Here is an 18518-nt window from a genome sequence, read left to right as displayed (position 1 = left end):
TCCCCTCCCGCTTCATGCCTCAGCGCAGCCAATCAGCGCCGCCCACTTTCTTTCTCCTCACTTTCGCTTCCTTTCCGCGTCCAATCGGGTGCCGCTTTAGAAACCCAGAGATGGGGAAAGAGGCTAGACTCATACAGCGCCGACGGCCTTCCCGAGCCTGTCATCATAGTGATGTGATTGCTAGAGCGACCTCGAAGTAGCCGCTTGGCGGCTGATGGAGGCATTCCCCTAACCGGAAGTTTGAAAGCCGGACGTCTCTCTATTTTTGTCCGAGAGCTCTTTGTGATTCCGAAAAGGGGAGGGGCTAGCTCTTCGGAGGGCGTGATGAACCGTTTGAATATGGCGGGAAAAAGGAGAACTTAGTTGGACGGCAGTTAAGTTCCAGGTCTTCTATTCGGAAAGATAGGCCAAGTCTGAGGTAAAACTATGTATTTTTAAAATTGCATTGTTTGTTATCACTCTATAGTCCTTGTTCAGCCTTAACGAGAAGGGGGCCACAAATGAAGTGAATAAACGTATGAGGTGGGAGGTAGAGTTGCCAGCTTTGGGTTAGGAAATTCCTGGGGGTTTGTGAGTGGAGGAACCTCAGCAGGGTATAATACGGCAGAGTCCATATAGCAACTATTTTCATAACTGCCGCTACCTCTCCTCAAAACCCCACCTCTAAATTTAAAAAAGATAGGGCCAGGGGTTCTATGAGCCCCAAAAGAAGTCCCTCCCCCCATCCTCCATTATTTCCTGTTGAGGTATAGCATTTTAGAGGAATGTGGTCTCAAATGCAACGCGCTTGGTTCTCTCTTCTGGTTCCTCCCTCCCCCGGAGACTCCTGGTTAGTCCCCCACTTGCTTGTCAGCCTTACCTGGCAACCCTAGAAGTGCAGCTGCAAGGGAACTCTTCGAAGGCAAAAAAAAAAAAAAGAGAGATGAGGGAATGAAGACTGTATTCAGAGGAACTGCACTGCTGTATTTTTATTTATTTTAGGGAATTGGTAAGTCTCCAGGCTCCACCCCAAAGTCCCAGGTCTTTCCTTTGTTGGAACTGGGAACCCTAGGAACTGACATCTGTAGTCTGAAGAGCTGGTGTAATTCCTGGAGATATCCAGGTCCTGCCTGGAGGCTGGCAACCAAAAGGAATGCTGGAGGCAAGGATTCCCTAGGCCTAGTTAAAACTACACTGCCTCAGACTATTTTTTTTGTTCCAGTTTCCAGATTTCTACATAGTGTGGACAGTTTTTGCTCATCAAGATGTCGGGAAATGTCATGATCTACGAAACCCAGTTCTTTGGCTTCACCCCTCAGACATGCATGATGCGTATGTACCTTGCATTCCAAGACCATCTCTGTCACATAATGCTGATAATAGAAGAGGTGATCCTGAAGAAACTGGAGAGCATGCGCTACACTAAGCTCACACCTTCTTCAATCCGTCGAAGCAGTGAGAAATTCCTTGCCTATATGAGGAAACACTCTGACCAGCTATTTGGCAAAATGGAACCAGTGCTGCTACAGGTGGTGCTAACTATCCCAGAAAATGTTTTGCTCCCTGAAGACAAATGCCAGGAGCAATATCGCTACACTGAAAGCGAGTTTCAGGAGCTCCAGGAGGAAATCTGTCACCTGGAGCACCGTGTTAAGGCTGAAATATCTGCCCAGCAGGCTCTGAAAGCAGAGCTGGAAGAGCAAAAAGCAACCCAGGAGCAGCTCGAAAAGATCCTTCAGTGGTTTGATAGCCTCGACAACATCTGCCGAGAACATGGGACCAGTAACCTCAAAGAAAGCTTTGCTTTCTTGAAGGGGAATGCCACCAAATTGCAAACTGTGATGCAGGAGGTTGAAGATAAAAGCAAGAAGTTGTACAAGAAGTGATTGTGCTAAGGAAGCACTTGAACAGAAAGTCTGCCATTAAGCTAATATGCCTTTTATCCCCATATAATAAATTTGAATTGTGTGCTAAAAGCAAATTCTGAAAGAGTAATCTCTAGACAGCTATTCTAATTCAGTTCCCTGTGATGATTATCAATAAATAAATCCTGTCATATGGCTTTTTCAGTTTCAGGAGAAAGCAAACCTATATGATTTTCATCTGTCAAATCTAGATTTGAGCTAAATTTAAGAATCTACATATATATGTTTGTGTGTGTGCGCGCACACAGTTTCTCCCAGGCTTGCAGGCCAATTACCAATGGTTTCCAAAAGCTACTAAACTATCATCCTCTTGCATTTACCTTTCTTGTTTAGTTTATGGGACTTTGAAAATCAGGAGCAGCTGAATCTGTTGGGAAATGTTTGGTTTTTATGTTTCTGCCCTATGCTCTTCCCTAATCTGGTTCTTGAGGCAGCTCACAGTAAAATGAGATACAAAATATGTAATACAAGAAAAACTAAAATACCTGGCAGGATCTTTTAACTGACAATGGGACCAATTTCCTTTTTCTGTATGAACAATAGTAGTATAAATATATAGGTGGTCCAGTTGCCTCTGCTGTAGACAGTCAGGAAAAGCCTTTCTAATACAGCCCAGTACAGTTGCATCAGAAACACATAGCTGACACAAAGCTGCCCTATTCCCTGACTTAACAAACCTACTGTTAACGATGACTGGCAGAAGCTAAGGGTCTTTTCTTTTCAAATACATTTTAATATGGCGAGATGGGATTTGAACCCAGGACCTTGTGCATACTAAGCATGTATTTTACCACTGAGCAAGATGCCCATGGGCTGTTATGCTTTTTGATTCTTAGCAAAATTCATGGTTTTTCTCTATTCACAAAGCTTTAGATTAAAGGACTGTGCTCTAACTGGGAGTTAAGAGCTTTTGCAGGAACAAGGCCGTAAACCAGCTTCAGTAATCTAGGAGTATCTAGAGCAATATTTTGACTGATAGTGGTTTTGAATCCACAGAAGCAATCTATCTAACAATAAACATGTAATGATATTCATTATTCAAAACAAGTTTCATTCCTTCAACAGCAAATCTCAGTCCATTGAGACAACAATTTGGTTTATATGACTCAGAGGGAGGGGGAAGAGACAAACACCAACATATAGCAGTTTTGTTTTTTGCAAGTTAATACCTTTGGCGTAAGATGAAGATAATGAAACATGTCCTAGTCAGAGAGAGTCTGTGGCTCAATAGTACAGCACTTGCTTAGAATGTAGGAGGTCCTAGATCCAATCCCCAACAGCATCAGTTAAAAAGGATCAGGTAATAGGGGATGAGAAAGACCACCTGAGTCCCCTAAAGACTCTCTACCAGTTTGAGTGGGCAATACTGACTGATAGAATTGGTATTATGCGGTTTCATCTGTTATACTGGCCAGGAATGCAAGGAACTGCTTGGTATAAAAACAATACAGTTTATTCCACTTAATTAAGCAGCTACAGCATTGCTTCCCTAAGCACTCAGTATTTTAACATACAGCAAACAAATCGGATTTTTATTTTTATACAGCTGCACCCTTCCGCCCATACCTCTCCACTTTCATTATCAGCATTGCTTTTTTTAAAACACTGGGAATAGTTTGAAGACTGTTGGTTACTAAAAAGACAACCTTGGTACCCTGAAAGCCTGGCTGAACACCATTCAATTTGTAACAGTTCTCTGAATATCAAGGTGGAAGGATTTTGTATTCAAATTCTGTTGGAGTTTATATACAACATGTAATGGCTCCCCACAAATACTTTTCCCCACAAGCAGAACCAACTGGGTCAATTGGAGCAAGTTTGGAAAAGTTTGTATATGGGGGAGAGATGATATCAGGAATTGTATGGGGGGAGGAAAGTCCCATTCTCCCAGTTGTCCCACTTTGGCCAAGTCCTCTCTCAGCTCTTTTGTAGTATTTACGGGTATTTAAAAACATGCAGCTGAATTCATGCATTACCTCTTCAATGTTTCAGAGGTGATTTTTTATTTAGCAGGGCAGTGCTGAACACAATTAAGTTAAAAACACAAATTATAACAGTAAAGAATGCTTTCTGCAGTTATATACAATGTGTGCATTGAGAACACATACATTTATTAACAAGATATACAAGTTGCCTTCCAAACACTTGAAGCTTGGGAGGAAGAGGGAGTATCTCAGAGCTGCATCTTTCCCAGAAAACAGTCCAGCAAAGCTGAGATTACAAAATGACTGCCAAGAAATCACAAATCTAGAAAAAGGAGAAAATAAAATTGCCAGGTTGGCTTTTTTTTAAAAAGAGAAAGAAAATAGTCTGGCTGCCTCTTATGCAGTCTTTGTAGTTCTGCCTTGTTTAGGGTAGCACTATGAAGACTGCATGCATAGTTCATAAGAACATAAGAGAAGCCATGTTGGATCAGGTCAGTGGCCCATCCAGTCCAACACAGTGTGTCACACAGCGGCCAATATATGTGTGTGTATACACACACACACACACACATATACATACTGTGGCTAATAGCCACTGATGGACCTCTGCTCCATATTTTTATCCAATACCCTCTTAAAGCTGGCTATGCTTGTAGCTGCCACCACCTCCTATGGCAGTGAATTCCACATGTTAATCACCCTTTGGGTGAAGAAGTACTTCCTTTTATCTGTTTTAACCTGACTGCTCAGCAATTTCATTGAATGCCCAGGAGTTCTTGTATTTTGAGAAAGGGAGAAAAGGACTACTTTCTCCATCCCACGCATAATCTTGTAAACCTCTATCATGTCACCCCGCAGTCGACATTTCTCCAAGCTAAAGAGCCCCAAGCGTTTTAACCTTTCTTCATAGGGAATCATTCTAGTTGCCCTTTTCTGCACTTTTTCCCAAGCTATAATATCCTTTTTGAGGTGCAGTGACCAGAATCGTACACAGTATTCTAAATGAGACCGCACCATCGATTTATACAAGGGCATTATGATACTGGCTGATTTGTTTTCAATTCCCTTCCTAATAGTTCAGTGTGTCTCCATTTCCAGCTTTAGTGCCCATGCTCTGGAGGCTGGGTACAATTGCCTCTCTCCACCAGCACCAGGCAATGGGCAAACCTTCACGACAAGGAGCAGCAAGGAGGTGGGGGTGAGCTGAGCCCAGTGCTGATACCCACCTCCTAACACAATACAAAATCTCCAAGGCACTAGACAAAAGTGATTTCATGCCCCATTTTTATCTGCACGAATAATTGATTTACCTTTGTCTCCTACTTTTTAAATAATTCTTATTGGGATTATTTTAAAATACAGATAAGATGTTGCCAAATGCCACTGCAACCTCTACAGAGTGATGATTCATTGTTCCAAGTAGTTTTAACATCACTTCAATAAATAAAATAGCAACCTCCCCCCACGCTTCCTTTCCCCTCCTGCACAGATATAGTACATTACAAAAAAGTAACTAAACCAAAATAATTTCAGAAACAACAAAATCTGTAATATCCTTGGAGAACCAACCGACTTGGGCCTGCTAGCATCTCATAAAGGATCCCGGCATGATTAGACCTTAACATCACCGAGAAATCTGCCTTCTACCCTTCTGTTTTGTAAAATCCACTCTGATGAAGAGTTCCTTTGAGCTTGAAAGCTTGCATGACATTCTGTCGTTGTGGTTGGTTCCTAACAAAAGGTTTCATTCTTGTAAAGGGAAAGAGGCCAATACTGTTAGATGATGGTACTATGCTATGTCTGGAGAGATAAGAGATCTGGGTTCCCCCACCCCAGCCATGAAGCTCATAGTGCTTTTGGGCCAGTCTTATATAGACTGACATGGTCAGGCTAGCCTACCTTGCAGAGCTGTTGTAAGGATACCATGAGTGAAGAAACACCTGCCAATTTAAGCTCCTTGGAAGAAGGGCAGGATGGAATTGTGGCATATATCCTGCTCTTTGAGTGCACTTAATTTGGCTCATGTTATTTAAGGTAACTGAGAGAATATCCCCACTGTGAGTCAATGGATGGAAGATCCAGTTTGAAGCAGAGCATCTCTTCATCAGGGAGCTCACAGAATTGAAGTTTACCTGGCAACTCATGAGAAGGTTAGTTTCTCCATCCATCCCACTAGTTACAGAAAATTCAGGACTGTGCTGACAGTGCTGGCTGTGCTCCGTTACCCCGTCTCCTAGCAGCGACTGAAGCATCTCTTCAGTCATCCCCTTTGAGAAAGAATCAAATGCATGCAATTTAGCAGAATTGCCATCTACCCAGTTATCTGTTCCCCCTTTCACACATTTCTTTGTGATACTGTCTGCCACGTTCCCAATATAATGCACAGCCCCTTATTTATGGAAGCCCAGATACTCCATTATTTGGTTGAGTATTTACCACCACCCCACACTCCTTCAGCGCTGAGTTTAACCAACTGCACACCCATCTTCTAATACTTTTAACTAAATTCACCAAGATTAAAGATGTATCCAACCATCTGTGTTAAGAAGGTACACAGAGTTTTCCTGAATTCTCTGTTCCCTGCAACCAGTGTTCCCTCTAAGCTGAGTTAGTGTGAACTAGCTCACAGTTTTTTAGCCTCTGGCTCACACATTTTTGTCCTAGCTCACAAAAAATGGCCCCAGAGCAAACTAATTAATGCGGTAGCTCACAATTTTAATGCTAGTAGCTCACAAAGCAGAATTTCTGCTCACAATACTCCACAGCTTAGAGGGTGAATTGCCTGCAAACCCTGGAAAGACCATTCCTGAGGTTCCAGAATCCATGCAAAGTAACAGCTGTGCTGTCAGTGGGTTCAAGAGATGCAGGAATGAAATTGGACCCTTCTTTCAACAGCTGCAGAAGACAGAGAAATTTCAGCCACTGGTCATTCTTCACTCCAGCCTCATCCCAACTCACAGCTATATGTTTGCACAAACTGGTCAGTGAATTGGATACAAGAAAAGGCTAAGGAGTTGAAGGGTTTGTCTTTTTTTAGCTGAGAGGAAGGATAGTTGTAGAAAAAGTGGAAAACTGATGAAAGCAGAATTTAGTGTCATCCAAGAAAGATGGCCAGTAGGTACAGAACAAAGGGGCTATCAGCAGACTGGTAGAAATGCAAAGCCAAGGCTTTCTTTTCTGCATAATACAGCTGCCCATGCCACTTTCCTGTTCAAGTTACCAGAAGGGGACAGAAGAGATGCCTTGCAAAGCCCCCAGCATGCTTCATTCATCCAAAAACTTTGTTAGAGAGCAGTGGTGGCTGTTACACAGTAAGTAACAATTTCAGCGCCTTTTAGCAATTTGTTTACCTGTGTGCTGATGCACAGTCCGCAGGTACAGGTGACCACGTGGCTCATCACGGTGAGGTTATTCCTGGGAAACAGAACAGGACTGTGAGAACAGCCCTCACCCCAATTCCCGTTGCAAAAGCATCAGAAGGGAGAAGGAACAATGATCAAGAACCATATGCAAACCCACAGCTCATATAATGTTCTGCAACTGCCTGAGAAGCTGGACTTCCAGAACAAAGAAATGTTTTAGAACCTTGATTTAAGCCTTCTGTAAAACTGAGCAGTAAAGCAAAGGCTGGCAGTTCAACTGAGTTTGATGCACTGTTTTATGACATGGCTGTGTTTCAGTGCTGGTGGGTATTCAGCAATACGTCAGCAGAGTTAATCTCACTAAGCAGTGTTCTGCTGTCGCATAGGACATAGTCAATACTCCCTCTAAGCTGTGAAGTCTTGTGAGCAACAAATCTACTTCTTGAGCTACTGCATAAATTAGTTTGCTCTGGGGCCATTTCTCCTGAGCTACGATTAAAATGTGAGAGCTGGAGGCTGAAAAAACTGTGAGCTAGCTCACACTAACTCAGCTTAGAGGGAACACTGGTTATAGTGCAAGCAGCAGTGCTGGACATGGAATGATCCTTGAGCATTTGCGAATGGGTGGATTTCAGGCTGTTCTCTCTCTCTCTCAGCCTCACCTACCTAAAAAGGGTTGCTGCGAGGATAAAACAGAGCAGGGAGGAATGTTGTAAGCTGTTTTAGGTCCCCCACTAGGGAGAAAAGCAGGATACAGATAAATAACAAGAGGGGCGTGCAGAACAACTATGTGAGGAGTGGCAGCAAAAGCTGGCAGGATGAATGCAAAACAGAAATCTGGATGAACATATGTTGCAGGAACCCACTTGCACTGTTAATTGCTCAGGACAGAGTGTGGCCCTCAGACCCTTTGAAAGACCCTCCACACACACATACACACCACTAGGGATAACTTCCATTCATGGCAGTGGCTCCCCAGCCTTCCTTAGATCTCTTTTCCAGTGAGAGATGCCAAAGGCTGCACCAGGGGCCTTCTGCAGGCCAAGCAAATGCTGTATCCTAATACGCTATAGGCCTTTCTGATCAAAAGCCATGTGGAACCAATCCAGACCAGGGCTGCCACTGAACTTTGGCCTCTCCAAGCCGCTTTCACATTACATTTGAGTGGTGTGCACGGCTATGAGTGGAGATCATCATCAGTTCTTCAAAGGAAAGAAATACAGGGTTGCTCACCTTTGGCAAACTGGGCAGATCACCTTGGGTTCAGCATCTAAGCCCTCGAGCATCGCATTGAGGCACTCCTCATCAAACCGAAGGCTTTGTTCATATTCCTCTATAGCCAGCTGTTCTGCAAGGGAGAAAGGCACCGTCACTTGCTATAAGGAACGCTATACGCTGAGCACAGCGGATAGCAATGCACAGTGACCCCCATGTTTTGGTTGCAAAGTTCTGTCCTGAGTGCTACTAATTGTCTTCTGATGTGGGAACATGGCTGCATCAAATATGTTCCATGTTCTGAACAAGGCCTGGCACCTAAACCTCTGATGCTAGGGATGGGAAATGTTTTCCAGCACTGACAAGTGCTGCATTACCACCAACCACTGCTGTTTCATGCTGCGGTGCTCCACTGTACGCAGATCTCTTCTTCACACAGCCTTCAAGGTGTGACAAAGACTGCTCGTCCTCCCCTCCACAAAACAAACTTTAAAAGTCAGTTTTATCCTGGAACCAACAAATGCCCTGAACACGCTTCTATTTCCCATGTACATACTCTATTATCAAGCAAAATCAGTTCCTGAAAGTGAGACCAGTGGTCCATCTAGTCCACTATCCTGTTTTGCACAATGGCCAGCCTCTTGCCCTTGATGAACAAACAGGGGCACAGAGGCCGAAACCTTCCCGATGCTGCCTCTTGGCACTAGTATTCAGAGTTTTTCTGACTATGGTGGGCCCCTTCTTGTCACTATGGCTACATCCTTTGCCAGTGAACCTCACAACCTAATTACTTGTTGACAAATACTTCTGTCGTTCCTGAATATATTGCCCCTCCAAATTCACTGGGTCAGCAAGATACTTGACGTTGGGGGAATATTTAAGATATTCATATTCTGCCTCTTTGAAGGAGGCACCTGCACTTTCCAGCAATCATCAAAATACTAACATAAAATATAATGACTAATTGATGAAAAGCATGGTGATCAACTAGTAAAGCCAGCACTACAATCAACAAAACTGCAGCAATAGTAAAGATAAAAAAAGAAAAAGACACTACAAACAAGTCAAACTAGAATGGTGAGCGGAAGCTCACTGGGTGACTCTGGGTCAGCCACTTTCTTGTAAGAAACAGGAGAACCATGTATGCTATGCCGAACACCTTGAAGAAAGGGGAGGATGAAAACATGATAGAATCGACAGAACTGGGAAAAGCAGTTTTTTGTTGTTGCTGTCGGGTGCCTGAAATGCAAAAGCATCAGTGCTGGGTGAGCCAAGGTTGAGCATATGGATTATCAAAAGATAGATATAAGCAGGGGTTTTTTGTAGCAGGAACTCCCCTGCATATTAGGCCACGCACCCCTGATGTAGCCAATCCTCCTGGAGCTTACAGTAGGCCTTGTAAGAAGAGCCCTGTAAGCTCTTGGAGGATTGGCTGCATCAGGGGTGTGTGGCCTAATATGCAAGGGAGTTCCTGCTACAAAAAAAGCCCTGGATATGAGAAATATTTATATTTGAATGTCCCAATTTCATTGACTGTGATGACTTCACTACGCGTAATCTACTTTGAGTCCCTGTGAGAAAGGCAGACTAGAAATAAGACAATTAAAAAAAATTAATACCTTGTGCTCAAGACAGCTCACAACAGCAATTAAAAATCACAACAATTAGATCTGCATCTATTGACAGTGCCGCCTGCTTAATTTATATTGTTCTAACTGTTTTAATTGTTTATTATTGCTGTCACTTCACTGTTGTGATCCTCCCTGAGCTGGCTTGCAGGGAGGGCAGAATAAACACTGAAATAAAAATAAACAAAAAAGTATGTTGTTGTTGTTTTTAAAAAGAGTACCTTGCAAAATCAGCTCTTTCTGGATTTCCTCCAACACTGCTAGTTCACTGGAGTCTTCCAGAACCTAGAACCAAGCAGCACAGACTCAGCGTTAGGCTTTTCCACGTGAAAAAAGCCACAAAGGAAACTATAGCTCAGCTGCGGAACTTGTCCAGTTCAGCATTTGCCATTTCTAGGAAAAGACTCTCAGACTGCAAGGCTGGGAACAGGCCAGTCTGTCGGACTAAAGTTAAGCAAGGAGGACCAGATTCAGTTTTATTTGTGTGGCTGCACACAAACACACACAGTGCAACCAGTGAGCTTATACTGGAGTAGCTCTGCCCAGGAGTATACAGGCATCTGCATTCATGGTCATCTACAGAAGATTCACACAATGACGCTCTCTGAAAGGAATCTCATTCCCATTTGCCTAACTTTTGCTGAGTTTTGGGCATTACTATACAACGTGACAAGAAAAACCAATGCATTCCTCCTGCATTCCGCTTGTCTGCTTAGTAGTTATTGGGGAACAGCCTTTTCAAGGTGGATCCCCAAGCTATGGGATTCCTTCTCCAGAAGGATTTAGTTAGCCTTCTTTCCCCTCTCTCTCAAAAAGACAGGGTGCCCCTGGTTTTTACCACTAGTGTGAGTCATTGGGAAGATGGGGTGGTTTATAACAAGAAAACTGGATAAACATCAAACAGATCAATCAGCCGCATCTCAACACACTGTCTGGCTGATTGGCTTTTAATTTGCTTTTCTTGATGGGTTTAATAGGATGACTTAAAAAAAAAAAGGCTGCCTGTTGTTTAAACATATGTGGGGAAGAAGCTTGTGAATGCTAGGAAGACACAAAACTATGTGAACTAACATGGAGAGAAGTATCTTTCTTCCGGAGGGACGGCAGTTCTGTGTCTACCGACTGCAAGGCCTGCCACTCAACCTCCATCACCTCCTGAACCAGAAGGGAGCTCCTTGTTCCTCCACCAGCAGCAGCGTTCTCTCCCACATGGCGGTATCGGTCCAAGAGTCTGGCCCGGCTGTTCTTCAACCTCTCCACGCAGCGCTGCGGGGAAAAAAAAGCAGACACAGGGAGGGAAAAAACAGTCAATTGCACATTAAATCATTTTCTTGATGTTTCCCTATGACTAGCGGGTCTCTGACTGCCAAACAATTTTGCCAGTCCAAGAGGGGGCAGATGGAGGAGGGAGGAGAACAACTTGCACATTCCCCCTCCTCCCCAGGACTATATAAACTCAGAATCTTGATGGAGTTGGTCCTTGGTGCCAAGGTGGTCCAGTGCACTGGCTACAGTGTCAGAGCCAAGTTTGAACCGCCATTCTGCCATGGAGGCTAGCTGCTAGACCAATCACATGCTCTCAGCATAACCTATTTCACGGGGTGTTCAGATCCCCATCGGGGGCAAATGCAGAATATAAACTAAATACATAAACAAACTGACTCAACATCCTGTGCCACCAGGGGACCATTCAGCTCTTACCAGACAGTACATGAAGAGGGTCTGTACACTATTTTGGTTCATTTACATCAGGGGTGGGGAACCTCCAGTCCTCGGACCGTTTACGGCCCCCGAGGCCACTTGGACCAGCCCGCAGAGCAACCCTTGGCGGGCACGTGTACACGCTCCATATGCCCGTGCAGGTCGGAGGCTTTCTTGCCTGGCCCCATCCCGATCTCACACAAACCAAAGAGCTCTGCACAGGTCCGGGGAACACTTCCTGGCCTGGCCCCACCCCTTTCCTTTCTGGCGCGCCACGGAGATCGGAGCAGGCAGCGAAGGAAGAGAAGCACGTGCGTGCTGCCTGCCTGCTATTGCTTCGCGCTTTTGCACTGGCCGCTTTCCTCCTCTTTTCTCAGGCTGAGGGTGCCTGCTCTGCTTCCCCCAACCATATTGACTTTGAACCGGCTGCAGCAACAGAAGTCAAGAATGGCAGAACACTCCTCCCCACCCTGGCCCCACCGTACAGGTGGGGAATGTGCAAGACACGAGCCGCCAGGAGAACTGGGTGGGGAAAGGGAGGCAGCGGGGGCTGGAGCACACAGAGCTGGAGAAATGAGGAAGGGGAGGCAGCCAGGTTCATAGCTGGGGGAGGAGAACCCATCTAATCAATCGCCGCCCCCGCTTGACCCCTAGGGTCCCTCAAATGGGTGCCCATGGAGTGCGAGGGTGATGGAGGAGGCTCAGGGACCAAAGGAACGGTCCCGTTAGCGTTTAGCTGCTCATCACAGCTGGGTGCAGCCACTGAGGAAGGGGAGAGCTGTGGGAGGGGAGCCAGCCTGAGGGAAGAGTGTGTGTGAAAGGAGGTGTTTGGGGGTGAACAGCAAGGAAAAACGGAGCCCCCAATCTCCATGTGCAGTTTAAAGTCCCGCAAATGGCTTTCCATCACAACGAGGGAGAGGGAGGAGACAGGCTTGAATGAAATTTCCATCTCCCTCCCCACCTGGGCTCTGTTGCTGCAGCCACGCCTTTGCTGAGGGGACCAAGAAGTGCAGGGATGAGAAAGAGAGAGAGCAATCTAGCCAGGAGGGGAGGAAAAAAAGCCAGAAGAAGTGGGTGGGGAAGGGGAGGGGGACTGGAGAAATGAGAATCCAGAAACTTTTGTCAATGGCCACAGTCAATCAAATAGCCAGGGTCATCTAGTCCAACCCCCTGCACAATGCAGGAATTTGTGATGCTGAAAGCTGTACATTAAATAGAATGAGTTCAGTTGTAGTAAGGAGTTTTACCCATTTAAAAATAGCCCCACCCCACCCCTCTAATCTACTGCTTTGCATATTTCTCAAGCAGCTTAATACTTCTGTCCCCAAATATTTCAGGCACCCTGTTTTTTTAAAAAATCCTATTTTCTCTAATTTGGCTTTATATCACTGCTAGATGGCAGGACTTTGTCTGTCCTGCTGTAGCAGGCTAGAAATGAAAGCCTGGGGACAGGGTCTTCTTGACCCCCACTACCACAAGTTGTTAATGTCTCTATGATTTCCTGCTGGGCATTCTCAAGTCTGAAGCAAATAATAAGTCTACCAGTCCAGGATAGCAAGGTTGCAATTCTGTGCTTCAGATTCAGGAAGTGAAGTACTTTTGAGTAAAGATCTAGATTGCAATATCAGCCTGCAATCATATGCTCATTATCTCATTTTGAAGCCTTCCTTCCTGTTTTGCCTTCATAGCAACCCTGTGAGGAAGGTTAGGCTGAGAGAAAAAGCAGTTAGCCCCAAGGTGAACTTTATCCCAAGAGAGTTTTAAGGCAATGGTGGATTTAGTCTTAGCCCCCTTACTCCTTGTCTAGCATACTAACCACATCACCCATTGGCATTTTAAAGGTACACAGTTAAACTGGTTAAGGTTCCCTGCTGTGTGCATCTTTGATGGCAAACCTGGATTTGTTGCTCAGTTCTGATGCACAGTTATCTTTGTATGGATCCATGCTGGCCATCAGATGCTATTTAGCTGGTCCTGGGAGAGAGAAGCTAATAGTAAATGAAGAACATCTGAGAAAAGTGCACATGGCGAGTCCAGCAGGATCTGGGTGGCTTGTGAGGAACACTGACTGCTAAATCTTTATTATTTTGTGCTTATAAAAAGTCAAATGTAAGCGGTTAACATCTGGGGGCCTTGGAAACAAAACAAAGGGCAGGCTAAACAGCGTGGTTCAGACCATGGCTGGCTGAGATGAGTCCTTGTGGTGCCCAAAGATTTGCTAAACTACTTCATCCTCTTTGTAGGGCCGCTCCTGGGTGACACACACACTGGATAGTTATTAAAACTTAAGCGGTGAGACATCCTACAAACGGCGACTACAAAGAAAAGAAAAGTTGACGCAGAGTGTCGAGTTTTCCAAGAGAAATGGACAAATGATTATTTTTTTGTTGAAGTCAAAGGCAAACCTGTGTGCCTAGTTTGTGGCGATGCATTAGCAGTAATAAAAAAAAGCCAATCTGGAGCACCATTTCAGCTCAAAACATGTTAAACTCAATTAATTGCAAGGCCAAACGCATCTGGATAAAATCAATGCTCTTCAGAAGAGGTTGGAATCACAACAAGCTGCTTTCACGAGGCCTCGCTGTGACAGAGACAATGTTATTCAGGCAAGTTATGTAGTGAGTGAACTAATTGCAAACAAGCTGAGGCCTCATGTAGAGGGAGAATTTGTGAAAGATTGCATGGTGGCTGCTGCAGAGTTGCTGGCACCGGACAAAATAAGATTGTCTCAGAGTGTTAGGTTTGTCTCGGAGAACTGTCTCAGATCGGATTACTGACTTAGCACAAGATATTGAAAAAACACTGAAAGATTCTGCAGATTTCCAGTTTTTCTCTCTGGCTTGTGATGAGACAAAGGACATAACAAATACTGCCCAACTGGCCATTTTCATTCGTGGGATAACTGCAGAGTTTGACACGCAAGAGGAACTGCTGGCGCTGGAAGCCATGCATGGCACGACAAGAGGTGAGGACTTGTTTGAGAGACTTGTTTTAGCAATGAAAAACTTGAGCTACCATTTGAAAAGTTAAGTGGCCTTACTACAGATGGAGCTCCAGTCATGGTTGGCTCGCAAAAATGGTCAAGAAAGAAATGAATCGTTTCGGCCTTGAGCCAAGTGATTTAATTATATGCCACTGCATCATACACCAAGAAAGCCTCTGTGCACAGTCGTTGCGGCTCAACAATGTGATGCCGACAGTTGTGTCATGCATAAATTTTATCAAAAGCAAAGGGCTTAACAGCCGCCAGTTTAAGGAGTTACTGAATGAACTTGAGTCTGAGTACAGTGATCTTGTTCATCACTGTGAAGTGCGGTGGCTGAGTCGTGGGAACATGCTCATGAGGTTTTACGAACTGCGGGATGAAGTCAAGCAGTTCATGGTGATGAAGGGGAAACCTGTTAGGGAACTCAATGTTAGCAAGTGGTTGTGTCATTTAGCATCCATGGTGGACATTACCAAGTACCTCTCTGAGCTGAACCTCAAGCTGCAGGGCCCCAACCAGCTTCTCAGCTCCTTGCTTTCAAATGTGAAAGCATTCGAAGCTAAATTAAGGCTGTGGAAAGTAGAACATGAAAAGAATAACATGGTGCATTTCCCCACTCTGGAAGGACAAAACCCTTCTATGACACTTGAATATGCTGGTGAATGTTTGAAACTAATTGAGGCATTTGATGAGATTCAAGGATGTGAAAAGTAAGCAACTGGAATTGAACATCTTTGATACACCATTCAATATGGAGCCAGCTGATGTGCCTGATAACCTACAACACGAAATCATTCAGTTGCAAAGCAATGATGAGCTGAAAGCTAGGTACAACAACGTCCCACTGCTTGAGTTCATAAACGTTATATAAGCAATGATGAATTTCCCACTTGGAGGAGACACACTGAAATATGCATCTGCGTTCAGAACAACTTACTGCTGTGAGCAGTTCTTTCAAAACTTACCATCGCAAAGGGTCAACTGCACTCCAGACTGACTGAGACAAACCTGGAAAATCAGTTGCGAGTAGCAACATCATCAATACCAGTTAACAGCATACGCCTCACCAAAGAGAAGCCATTCCAGCCATCACATTAGGGATGAGTCAATTAAATGTTTGACCAAATATAGCAGGCTAATTTTTAAGTTGATAATTTTGTGCAGCCCTCGAATGATGTTCTAAATATCCAAATGGCCCTTGGCAGAAAAAAAGGTTCCCCACCCCTGATTTACATAGTCAATGTCACGTATCTCCATACTTGAGAGTCACACCTTGTCCCACTCAGTGTCCCCTCTAAGCTGAGTTAGTGTGAGCTAGCTCACCGATTTTTAGCTTCCAGCTCACACATTTTTGTCTTCACTCAGGAAGGATGACCCCAGAGCACACTAATTAATGCAGTAGCTTACAACTTTAATACCAGTAGCTCACAAAGTAGAATTTTTGCTCACAAGACTTTGCAGCTTAGAGGGAATGTTGGAGAAGCCTAAGCTTACATGTGTGAGCAATCTGGTTCTGCTATCTGTGCGACCTGCACAAGGGACCAATAACTTTACAATTAGATACAATTCATTTATTTATGTTATTTACTGTCTCTCTTATTGAGACTCAAGGCGGACTACACAGAGTGAGTAAATAAAATCACTGTCATGTTGCTCCTGCCTTTCAACCTTAAAACTGACTGCCTGAAAAGCTCACAAGAACCAGCATTTAACAGAGATGAAATGCTTCGATACAAAAGCTTTCCAAGCAAGGAGATTCCCCCACTGTAATCCAGGCATAGCAGAGGAGCATCTGCCTACTTGCTGTCCTCTTCCTTCTTTGTAATACTCACACCTGCCTAAGTCTGAGACTACACAGAATCCTGAAGTCTATTCAGCTTCCTAAGAAATAGTTCTCAGGATTGCACTATAAGTCACTGCTGGAAGATTTGGCTACCGTCTGCTGCCTTCTTCCTGGTGAAGGTATATGACAAAGGGCGTTTTGACTCTCAAAAGTTTATACCCTGAAACTCTTGTTGTAGCCAATCCTCCAAGAGCTTACAGAGCTCTTAGTACAGGGCCTATGTAAACGCCAGGAGGATTGGCTACATTGGGGTGTGTGGCCTAATATGCAAAGGAGTTCCTGCTACAAAAAAGCCCTGCCTGCTTGTGTTACAAAAAACACTTTTTTGGATTACAGTCTCTCGCTGTGTATATGTATAAAGCATTGTCAAGTCACAGCTGGTTTATGGTGACCACATACAAATTTCAAAGCAAGAGACTAACAGAGGTGGTTTCTTACCACCTGCCTCTGCACGGTGACCCTGGAATTCTCTAGCAGTCTCCCATCTAAATGCCAACCAGGGCTGACACTCCTTACCTTCTGAGATGTGATGAAATTGGGTTAGGCTAGGCCCAATGCCTGCCCCATGAAGGAAAGAAGCAAATCAACAGAGCCAGCCTGCTACAAGACAGACTTGAAGAGTGCTTGTCACATACAACTTCCAGCTCATTATCAGTCCTACAGTCTCCCATGGATAGTTTCAGTAAAAGTTTGGCCAGTCTCAACAGTGGGTTCCCCCCCCCCCCTTTGCCTGCATTCCTTTCTGTTTCCTTTCATTCAAGGAACTAATGCTAAAATGCATGCACAAAATGTGAACCATGTGGATTTAAATGGATGGTGCTTGCTGGATACTGCAGTTCAGCAGCAATAGCGCAATTGCATAAATGTTTTTTAAAACTTTGGATGCCACTCCCCATATGTCACAAGTGACGTTCCACCCCAATTTAGAAAAAATGCATTTTTAAAATTGGTAGCTGCAGAATAATACACCAAAGGAAAAAGAACGATGCGTACGGTGCACAGAGTCCAAAGTCAAGATTCTTGACTGTGGCTTGCTACTCTGAAAATCTGCAATAAAGTGTGTGCATAGTGGGTCCTTGTCACCAATATCAGTTAATGTTCATTTACACTTCAGACTACTCCCTGAGCAAGCTTCATCAGTAGTTTGCTGATCTCTTTGAACCCGCTAATCCCGATCTAGTAATTTATACAGAGAATCGACACTTGAAAGACTCAGGACAGAACTCACACCTATCCTGTCTCAGCCCCTCCTCTCCCTCTCGTAATCCTCCACCTCACTAGGACTCCCGGTTTGACTTCCCGCCATCTATTCCAAGAAGCGAGCGGTGACTCAGGAAAGCTCACACTTCAATACTGCTAGCCTTTAAGGCATCCCTCAACTTTTGTTCGTCTGCTTCGCAGTAAACATGCAACGGGGACGCAGGGAACTTAGGCCAATTTCGCACTAGACCTTTAGCCCTGTCCCCAAACAGACATTCTGCACTAAAATAATAGAATAATAGAGTCATAAAGTTGGTTTCTCTGATTCCAGTGGGGGACAGGGCTAAACCAGGATTAAAGGTCTAGTGCGAAATTGGTCATAATTTCTCCCACGGAAGCGTGCGCAGGATCGCATAGCACTAAAAGACGCTTTACAGCGCAGGGCTTACTTCCAAGAAAACCAGTCCAAGTGGCACAGCTTTCGATACAATCAATGTATCCACCCCTCGAATGTTGGCACCCTCAACGTTCCAAAGATGTGAAGCCCCGACGCCTCCCTGCTGACCTACCTGCCGGTAGGTCTCCTTCCAAGGCGGGGCTCGGGAACCCTTGTAGAGGCACCGCCGCTGCTGGAGCAACGACGCCATCGAGCCGGCCATAACCGCGAGCTCCGCACAGCTGCTGCTCTTGCCGCCCTCTCCTCCCCGCTGGTTCTTCTTGCCCAAAGCACACTGGGAAATGTAGTCAAGCACAA

The 18518-nt window shown here is 44.7% G+C and overlaps 2 protein-coding genes across 4 annotated transcripts; one reads left to right on the top strand and one right to left on the bottom strand.

Moving 5' to 3' along the window:
• Positions 1 to 40: 40 nt before the first annotated feature.
• On the top strand, positions 41 to 1955 carry MIS12 (MIS12 kinetochore complex component). Of its 2 annotated transcripts, none has more exons than XM_060259250.1 (2): positions 41 to 418; positions 1202 to 1955. In XM_060259250.1, exon 2 carries the CDS (start codon positions 1245 to 1247, stop codon positions 1863 to 1865), a length of 621 nt encoding a protein of 206 aa, XP_060115233.1. In that variant the 5' UTR covers positions 41 to 418; positions 1202 to 1244; the 3' UTR covers positions 1866 to 1955. The 2 variants fall into 2 exon arrangements, with proteins under 2 accessions (XP_060115233.1, XP_060115234.1); XM_060259251.1 differs by having other exon boundaries at positions 126 to 418; positions 982 to 1955.
• A 1913-nt stretch (positions 1956 to 3868) lies between these two features.
• On the bottom strand, positions 3869 to 18510 carry RPAIN (RPA interacting protein). Of its 2 annotated transcripts, XM_060259249.1 has the most exons (7): positions 18334 to 18510; positions 11106 to 11300; positions 10256 to 10319; positions 8425 to 8539; positions 7180 to 7243; positions 5962 to 6096; positions 3869 to 4151 (listed from the first exon to the last, which is right to left on the bottom strand). In XM_060259249.1, exons 1-7 carry the CDS (start codon positions 18421 to 18423, stop codon positions 4122 to 4124), a joined length of 693 nt encoding a protein of 230 aa, XP_060115232.1. In that variant the 5' UTR covers positions 18424 to 18510; the 3' UTR covers positions 3869 to 4121. The 2 variants fall into 2 exon arrangements, with proteins under 2 accessions (XP_060115232.1, XP_060115231.1); XM_060259248.1 differs by lacking the exon at positions 3869 to 4151 and having other exon boundaries at positions 5167 to 6096; positions 18334 to 18504.
• Positions 18511 to 18518: the final 8 nt, after the last annotated feature.

This window comes from Heteronotia binoei, chromosome 18 (assembly GCF_032191835.1).
Source record: "Heteronotia binoei isolate CCM8104 ecotype False Entrance Well chromosome 18, APGP_CSIRO_Hbin_v1, whole genome shotgun sequence".
NCBI lineage: Eukaryota > Metazoa > Chordata > Lepidosauria > Squamata > Gekkonidae > Heteronotia > Heteronotia binoei.
The sequence above is the reverse complement of the archived record's forward strand: the minus strand, read 5'-3'. Positions and strand labels throughout refer to the sequence as shown.